At 37.7% G+C, this 10,173-nt stretch overlaps 1 protein-coding gene across 5 annotated transcripts in view; it reads right to left on the reverse strand.

Moving 5' to 3' along the window:
• Positions 1-10,173, reverse strand: part of ARB2A (ARB2 cotranscriptional regulator A) — a 269,434-nt gene that overhangs the window by 137,243 nt on the left and 122,018 nt on the right. For all 5 annotated transcript variants that reach the window (XM_072860769.1, XM_072860770.1, XM_072860767.1 and 2 more), the window contains exon 7: positions 1,830-2,048. In XM_072860769.1, the coding sequence (XP_072716870.1) occupies positions 1,830-2,048 (219 nt within the window). The remainder of the gene's footprint in view (positions 1-1,829; positions 2,049-10,173) is intronic.

The following is a 10,173-nucleotide window of genomic DNA, read 5'->3' on the forward strand; positions in this document are numbered from 1 at the left end:
TCCAGGATGTTGGGCTGCCAACAGGCAAGTAAATTGCAGTAATTTATTGTGCCACACACACCAAAGCAGGGACATTTTTCATTCTGCTTCAAAAAACTCTCTGTATTAGAGCCTATTAAAGAAAAAAACCAAAGAATTCTTTCAGAATAAAAAAGCAACTGCATCAGAAAACCTGATTTCAGTTAATTCACCCAGGAAAGGAGACCACCACCCACAGTTTCACTAAACCTTATGCTACTTCCTTCCTTAGTTTGAAGAAATTCAAATAAAGGCAATGTCAACAGTCATATTGAGGCACGGTGCTGCACAAAAAAGAAAATGGGATGGAGTCATACATTTTATGTTTTGGGGGTCAAACATCTTGAAGCCAAATTTCATGCCTCATCAAGCAAAAGAGCCACAAGAAGGTGGAACTGCTAAAAAGGTATCAGAAAAGGTTCACTTTCAGCAAGGGGACACTGGACTAGCATGCTGCCTGAACGCCTTTCTGGACAATACAACAACATGGGTCCACTGGCTTCTGATGGAACTTGAGACAAGCCTGGTCGCCCCTCTTCAGAAGCAGGGTCTGGCTGGTGGGCAGAATGGCATCTCTCATAAAAAGCAGCGGGTAGAAAAAGCAGTGCCCTGTTGGTGACTTTTAATATGTATATGCATCCTTTTGTTTCCCACACTCAGTAGCAAGGTATTTCTCAAAAGACACAGTAGAATTTATGGTATTGGTGATAAGCTCACATCCAGGTTACAAACCCTTTTAACTAGCCAGTACAGCTGTATTTCTCCTACAAACACTGTTATGCTAAATCACAATTAATAGGAACTTGTTAAAATTTAAGGTGATTCTAACATCCCTTTTGCTGGATTTCTCTGTTTCGCACCAGAAAGGCATATACATTTTTACTGTTTTAACTACACTGTGGCATTTTTGACATGTTTTACCATTGAATGAAAATGCTAACTTTCATAATAAAGGCTCTTGAAATTGCATGACTCAGTCTCGAATGTATAATGCATAGTATGTATATGAAGCAGAATGTGTCAAAGTGCAAATAATATTGTTTGTGCCCCCTGCAGAATTAGAAATCCTCGGGTAGCACCGTTATAACGATCCCATGCTGGTAGCATTACAAAGTGCAAAGGTTCACTGAGTAAGAAAAGAGCAAGGGACAGAGTTTCCTCATTACACCATTCTCGAACTATTCTAGCTTAAATATTTATTAAGATATTAATAACTCTCCTCCTTTATCTGCCTTCAGAAGTTCAGTTGAAACACAATGGATGGCTGCTCATATGAAAACAATACATTATAGGGTAAATCTGCTACCACACAAGATGAACACCAGTATTTTCCACAATACATTATTAATTCAGCAGGTAATATGTTAAAAAACTATCAGGCTATAAGTACTGCCTCCCCAGTATAAGACAATATAATACAATAAATGCACGCATGGCATGTGAAGCTAATATGTTGCCTAAGCTGCACAAGAAAGTGTTTCTTATATACACCTCTGTTTATAAAATCATTTTTACAAAGTCTTCCTTAAATCATTCTCTTTCTTGATAGCACAAGCGAGTTCCTCTGGGGTTTATTTGAAGTTCCCCTTTGAAATTAGAAAGGAATGTTTTGTAACTCTTCCAAAACTTCACATTCAATATGTGACAAAAAATATCAATAGAATAAAGAGCCAGGAACTCTGTATGAACTCTTGAATGCCATCTCCGTAATGTGTTTGTTTTTAAAAAAGCATGCTGTTTATTAGCCAATATGGACAGTAAACATATCTATACATCATTAAAGAAGGCAAACAAAACCAAAAGAAACTTACTCTAATATATATCTGCATAGTTTCTTTTTCTTTTTGTGGATTTCGATACTTTTCGTAGAAGTCACGTCGCTTCTTTGTTTCCTTCTGGATTTTATCTTTTCTTTCCCTCTTTTCTGCAGGTTCATCTGAGCTATCAGAAGACAGCTGTACTTGGGCTTTTGTCTTCTCCACTTCAATATAGTTCTCATTGGGATTCAGTACTATTACTCCATAGCCTTCCTGTTTTTGAAGAGAGAGACACACACATACAAAAAGAAGAAATATGAAAAGAGAGATTTAATGCTTGAAAATGCCTTGCATTTACTTTAATGCTCTTAAAAACTTTTATATTTATTTCAGTAAGTTCACCCAACATAATTTATAGAAGGGTGTTTTAAGAATATTCTGTTTGTTTCATTTCTGTCATTAAAGGGATATTGATGTGTGAATATGTGTCTGTGTGTGCACTTATGCTCATACACATCCCTCAGCGTCAGAAAAGTTGCCTGTTTTACCTTTAAAATAATTTAATATGTTGTTTTATTCATAAGCACTTTATATGACTTTTTCAGAAAACAGTACGAGAACTAAAAGCAAAATATTATTTTAAGAACTCTACATAATGATGAATAAAAAGCTTTATACCCAGCTAATAAAAACCTTTAAAATAAAAAGGATGGAGGGATTTCATATATATATATATATATATATATATGTATATATTAAAGAAAGCGTGTGAAAATTATTCACTGCAGTTTAAAATAGTAAAACCTTTTGTCTAGCTGACAACAAGCATACCATGCAGAAGCCAATCGCGGCAGTAACAATGAATCAATACCAAAGCTGATTCAGTGGTATTGCTTACCAGTCAACTCTTTTACTGTGGGGATGACTTTTAAGTACATCTTTAAATCTGCTCTAAAACTTCACTGGGATTATGTCCTGTATTCAACAAACCCAGAGAAAATTCGTGACCTGCAGGATGCTTTTGAGCATACCAGCTGCATTTTTGTGCCTCAGAAAATGAGCCGGTTGAAAAATACATGAATTTATGAATGAGAAATAAATCTTGAATAAATCAGCCAATCATTTTATTATGATTTTTAAATGATGGCAAATCACACAAGAATTGTAATATTCGTGGAAGATATAATCGCAAACGCAGGGAGAAAAGAGAAGCACGTGCATTTAACAGATGAGTCCTTAAAGTTACCATGGGTTCCCAGTCAAAATCAAGCTGTCCTTTAAAAGTAAATTTTAATAAAGACTTACTTTTTGGAAACGTCTATATTAATTATCTAACTGAACAGCTTTATTCCAGCTTTTCAGTCGGTGCTTCGTTTTGCGCTTGGGCTAGGCACGAGGATCAAAGAGGTCCCCATACCTAGCTGGCCAGAGCAAACCAAGCCCACACCAACAAAAGATACTTTATTTGGGCTTGCTTTATTCTAATCTGTAGAGCCATTCACAAACCTTGTAGCGCATTGTGGCCACTGTCAGGTAGACAGATTGTCACTCGGTGATTTTCTACAGTTGGACACACTCGACTAGTTATCAAAATCGCATCTGAAGGCAGTTCCTACCCCTCGTCCTTGTGCCCTTCTCAAACGTCTGCCGTAGCTTCTCCTCCCACCAAAACCCAAGTTAAAGGGCACGGTTGCACTCTGCTAAACAGGGTGAAATAGAGGCATTCAGGACACTGTCTCTGGCGTAAGGGACGTAGTCAAAAAAGGTCACCGTAGGCCAAAGAGAAAATTGCCTCCTCGCTAGACACGGCGCCGTGAGTAAGTGGTCTCCTGTCATGTCGCTCCCCTGCCCTCCCTGCTGAGTGAACTGAACTGGGATAAATATAAGCAAACAGGCAAATAAATAAATAAGCAAAAGGGGAAGGGCAAAGGAAAATGGAAAATTAAAGACGACAAAGTTTAAAACCTACCCAACGCCATTGCTGGTCATATTAACGCACAACACGGTACTGTTAACACATAGAATTTCCAGCTTGGAAAATTCAAAGCCCAAAACCCATCGCAGGGGAGAATACCACTTACAAACGTTCATAAATTACACGCCTCAGATGAAAGTACGGTTTTTGAGCTCGCTCGTGGCAGAGTAGGACCACGTTTTCGCAGTACTTGGCAGGCTGGTGGGTTTGGGGCTCTCTGTGCTCTTCATCTTCTTGACCCGCTCATTTTGAGCAGAGACGTTCTGCGTATTGATTAGTTTTGCTTTCTATACAATGCCAAATGCAAAATTCATGTGTTTATTACAGGTCTACAAGTGTTACAGGGATTTGAAACTCTGTGTCCACTTGAAGCTGACCACAAAACAGACACATAAATCATCAAAGAAGTAGAATTTGTCTAAGTTATTGATTATGTAACTGAAAATTACATGACTCATTTGTCCAATTTTATGAGGACACAATGTCAATTTTTCACATACACATCAACAGATGAAATATGATTCCATTTTTAAATTCACTATTTCATAAATCAATTAAAAGATTTTTATCAATTATATTTTAAACAGTGTAACATGTCTCCCTTTACTTTTTTTTTTAAATTTCTCCCAGATAGCAGGCCTTTCCTGTCAGTACAATTAAAATAATTAAGTAATAACTGAGATAGGTTTTCCCATAATTGAGAAAAAAAAAAATCTTACAATTCATAAGACTTTCTCTTAGGAAAGTAATCTCTTTTCAGATTCTTTTGCTTACATGATGCAGTGTATTTCCCTTTCCCTTGTAATTCTGCATCCTAAATTGCAAGATGTAAACAATGGCACAAGAAAGAAGATTTGAGAGTAACATGTATAAAGCAACACGGAAAAAACAAAATGACTGGTAAAATTGTACCCAGTTACAACCTCTCTCATTCAGCCTTAGCCTCAGCATTTTCTACTGAAAAGGAATACTCAGCTCTAAATAACATCTATGTAAACAATGGGGCTTTTAAGTTCAATTAATTTTTAAAATATGTATTTCACGTGGGCACAGCTGCACCATTAAAGTTCAGTGCAATCAGAAAACTAAAAAAAAGGTGGAACTCCTCACTAACAGAGTGGGGTTGAGCAGGGTGCAAGTCAGTGCAAAACTGAGCGCACAAGACCACTAATATATAAAAAAGGCCTTTAGCAAACTTTACTAATAGGCAAGACACACAGTCTTTGGCATGACTGTTAAGCAAAACCAAAATCACCTTTTAAGCAAAACCTAAAAAGGTTAAGCAAAACCTAAAAAGAAACCTTTTAAAATGAAAGTCATGTTCAGAAGTATATACCTCACAATGTCATTAAAAAAAAAAACCCTAAAAAAACCCCTGTTAAGCAAAACCTAAAAAGAACCTTTTTAAATGAAAGTTGTGTTCAGAAGTATATACCTCACAATGTCATTAAAAGTATCAATTTCAGCTGTGATGAGCTTACAGCATTATTAAAACGTAGTGACCTATGATGTAAGTAAGTACCATAATCCAGGAGAGTTTTTAAAGCTTGCCACCATCAGTAAAACATTAGGTATGTTTTCAACGTACCTAACAGCGGAGTAGTTTTCTCCTGTGTGTCCAGTGCACACAGAAAGGGAAACCACTCTCTAAAGTGCAAAGCTTTTTCGTGGTAAAGAGCTAAACTTTGGGACACCCCCCCCCCAAATCAATCTTCAGCTGACTGAAACAAGCCAAGCCCCATGGTCTACCACATGCCTGAGAGAATGCAGATGTTGCACAGAAGCCAAGGTCTGCCTGCATCCCCCATTAGTGTATCTGTGATGAGACGCAATAATCAGGACGGACACTGACAAATACAAGTCCCAGCCTCTAATCTACGAGTTCAGTGGATACAGTTACAGTTTCTCTCTCACTAAACCACCCAATTAACAGCTATTTCCCCAAGTTCTAACACTTCAAGGTAAGTAAAATGTAATCTACGCTAACTACGAGCATCCTCCAGGTCACTACTTCTGGAGGGAGAGGACTGTGTGCAAACTCCACTTCCAGCTTCGTAAAGACAAATACAATTAATACTTATGATTGGGCCAGCAAATGATGATGAAAGGAGAAGCAGGCTGACAAACTCAAGTGTTGGAAAGAATCACGAATCTCGGTTACAGTACCTTTACTACAAAGCCAGAACAACGTAGAAGGGCCTTTTCCACCGTAATACACGAGCCAGAAATGGAGCGGTCCTTTCTGCCTCTTACTGGAAGTTCAAGCAAGATACTCGAAACGGAAGGAATACCAAAACTATCGCCTCTGACAGCAAGAGTAAGGTTAAAAAAAAGAACCCCAAAGTATTTGAGGTAAATTCCAAATCTTTTGAAATCTCTTCTGCCTGGCCACATGAATAATGAGCTGAAAGCATTCAGCTCTGCATATTAATCCACCAAGATGGGACACCATATGTGACCAGAGAGGTCAGGGCTGGAGAGGAATCTTTTGACCTATGTAACTGTCTTTTTGGACTGCGAGCGAGGGTCTGAAAGAGATCATTTTCCTAAGCTTTATCAACCTGAATTTTCAAGTTCAGGTTTCTATGTGGATCGTTGGCAACAAGGCCGGAGTTAATTCCCGGGGGAAATGCAACTCAAAGTGCTCAGCTCTTAAACCTGCCCGTGGTTAAAACGGACACAGCAGTGCCCATTCATCTTTCTGAAAGATGTATGCTCTGTTCATTTCCCATCTTTTCCACGAGAAGGGTCCATCTATGTCACTGTTGCGACATCGTAGGTGCAACAGTGGGATGAGGTCATGACAACCAATCAGAAGTCACTAGTGAAGCGTTAAAGTAAACATAGCTGTTGGAGATGCAGCTCAGCTTGAAAAATGCCCCCTCCATTATTTGAGCAATTTTCTCAAGACGTGACCTGAGACTGAAACGCCTGAAATGTCAGTTGACTCCGCTTTCTGTTTCCACCCAATGTACATTTTGGCAACTGCACCCTGCTAATGCTTTGCGATATTTCCATCCCGGCTACACCTCGGCTGCCTGAATTCCAGCACTGTGTCCAAGTGTGTAAAAATGCCGTGTTACTGCCAAACACACATTGTCCCACTAAGTTCCCAACTTAAAATAGCTCATCAAGTTAGGCAGGAAAAGAAAACATGCCACAAAAAGTTTTTAGAGGACCACCTGTTGTCTATTATTTTTACATAGCACTTACTCATAAATCATAACACAGGGTAATTAATCAAGCTGTCAAAGAGAAGGTCAAAGGTTATGTGGGGGAGTCAGAAGGTCATGCATGGGCTGATAGAGGTCAGGGTCACACCGCATTCCTCATTATCAAGTTGGGATGAGAGACGGCCCAAGCAAACAAAAGTGAAAGCAGATGGAGAAGTGAGTGGATAAAAAAAAGGAGAAAATTTCGCAAACAAAAAGAAAAGTGAAAGAAGAATGTCAGTTGCCTTCAAACAAGGAGGAGAATAGAGCAGAAATACATTGAGATGTTCTCAAAAGGTCTCACACAATACAAAGAAACTACAGTTTGATTATTTAAATACACTTAATATAACTTTCCATCCGATCTTTTTGCAAGTATTAAGCAACGCCGCAAAACGGGCACTGTGGTTTTGGTTCCATTTCACATCTGAAGTCAATACTTTCAAGGTGAATTAGACAAAAGGAACCTATTACCATGATGAATGCTGATGGATATATAAAATTGCTTCTAAATGCTGAAGTTTATTCCTGTTTATGGCTACAACCAATAGATGTTCAATAAAAAAGTTATAACCTGTTTGAATGATGTATTAAGAACTATACTTTCATATACACAAATCCTCAAAAACACAAAGCATCATAAAAGTCCCTCTGGATGACACAACAGTTATAAAATATTCTATCATTACACTGACCTGAATTAGATGCAGAATACTGTGCAAAATTAGCTGTCACCCTTTCCTCAAAATCTTTGTTAATCTCATTTTGAATGTTTGCAGCTTTATCAACACATGCATCAATGTCAGCTCCTTGGTTACTGAACCGCTGTACTTGGAAGAAGATATAATTAAAATGTTTTGGCACAGAAAAGGTGAAATTGTATCTTCCCCTGTTCCCTGAGGAGTCTGTAAAACATGTAGGATATATTGACAAACACACACCCTTGTCTAGAGCCCTGACATCCCAGGTCACCCAACTGCTATTTATTTCAAAACATTCACTTTACACTTACCCAAACTGTCACCTGCTGTGTTACTAACTTTTAATGGATATTAGAGCTATAAAAACAATAAACTCTTCATTTCCTTTCTGTTACTGCCTTCTAATTCCTCCCTGCATCAGGTCCGTATCTATTTGCATGCAGAACTGTATTAATCTTATTTCACCATATATAGTATCTTTATGCTGGAAAGTATAAAACATACTATTAGTATGTTTTACTTTGCTATTTGTTAATTTGGTGATAGCGCAGCTATACTAAACAAATCAATGTTCAAGGCTAAAAAAACCCACCAGATAAGCTGTTACCACATTTTGAGTTTACTGCTGAAAAGTTTTGAAAAGAATTAATGTTTTACATCTATCTATAATTAGCAACCCAAATATGTCTATGCGCAAGATCTGCAATCCTGTTTTATGATGTTTGTTCCCAAGGCCAAAACTGAATAAACACATCCATGAATTATAAGGATTTTACTCCCTCAGTTGTGTACTGTATTCTTGATAGGCAACTTCTGTGCCTTTACAAGCACTAATTTCACTAGGATTTTCAGCAGAAGATTATTTCTCATGGCAAGTGAAATACAATAAACTATGCTATAGCATTAACTTAATTCTCTGAATTAACAGAAAAGAACTACGTTCATGTTCAAATACTGTTTCAAAAGTTGTTTAATAAACCTCAGCCCCACCACCTCTCCCTGATGTGAGATTTGGGCTATCTGGAGAAATCAGTGGAGGCTGAATGGAAGTGAATCCACCCCAGCCACCCAGGCAGGATACAGAACTGCAAATAATCCGTCCCCAACAACTGCCCAGGCTGCAGTAACAGTTTCTGCTCTTCTTCACTAAGTGCACACAGCTTTGGGGTCCATACAACCTGTGAAAGAATGAACCCACCAGTTACCCCCAAAGGCCCGGCATCTTTTAATGATACCTTATAGGAACTCCTTCTGTAATTAAAGCCTGTACTCAGAAAGTCCACCCCCCCCCCCCTTAAGAAACTATTTTACTTTCTTTTCTGACAAAAATTTCAGAAGCTGCAGAAGAGTACAAGATCTTGAACAAGAACCTCATGCATATTTCACTTTTTCACTAAGATTTTAATTAAAAGCTTAGTCAGATTTATATAGAACTTAACTTTTTGAAAGCAATGCACCAGAAACAATGGTAAATCAAATAATCTTCATAAAACCCACACAAGTAATTATTGGCTCCAACTTACCGATAGGGAAAGCAAGGAGAATAGCAGTTACTCTCTGAAAGTTATGCTCAAATAAGGTGCAGAGATGAAACCGAATTGTAGAATTTTTAAATGTTTCTATGGTATTTCTAAGCATCCCATTAGCTGACAGTGAAAGTTCTCAACTGCAAATTCATTTTCCAATCCACTTTGCCTCCTCCCTGAGAATGTCACAGTATGTCTTAATTATTCTCATTTGTACTTCATAATGAATATACCCCCAAATAGGCTTTAAGTATGTATTTTTCAAGTAGCACAAGAAGAAGAAGAAGTAAGTAAATTTATTCTAAGATACAACTCATTTCCTTCCCTTTTGTAATCGTGTAAAATCTTTTTGTAAACATTTTCTCTTTCTGAACTGTTCTGAAGATATTTCGATGGACTCAGAGGTTTGTCTAGATTTGTAACATCTTTAGCTTGCAGAAAGGCAACCCAAGTTGCCAAGTTCCCCTACTTTACCTTTCATCTCTAAGAATTTATATGTATTAAACCATTACAGAAAAAGATTAAACGTCAATCTCTTGGAAGGTCTGTATTTCAGCGTTTCATTCTGTACTGTAAAGGGAAAATACATCATGCACATAAGTGTTCTCTGTAAAATCTTGAAGTTATCCAAGTCTTGAAAGACAACTCCCATTTAGTGTTGAGCATTGTTTGTGACTGCAGTCTAAAAACCTTCTATCTCAATGACAGAAAATTCAGTTGGTTTTAGTATGTGCATGTATTCAGCCACTTCCCTGAGAAAACAGCCACTTGTGTTCTGAAAGTAAAGCTTCTGGTTTGTACCTATCTTGAACAAACAGGTGCAATTCGGCACATTGATGCTCCTTCCTTCCCACAGTGACCTATGTCAGAAGACCTTCTTATACTTCTTCTGCTAAATAATTTAATTACTTATGAGTTATGGTTTCTTTGTAACCTTTTAAATGACTAACTCATTAAAATGCAAAAATATGCAAAACATGATGT

The sequence above is a fragment of the Ciconia boyciana genome, chromosome 4 (genome assembly GCF_034638445.1).
Source record: "Ciconia boyciana chromosome 4, ASM3463844v1, whole genome shotgun sequence".
Taxonomy (NCBI): Eukaryota; Metazoa; Chordata; class Aves; order Ciconiiformes; family Ciconiidae; genus Ciconia; species Ciconia boyciana.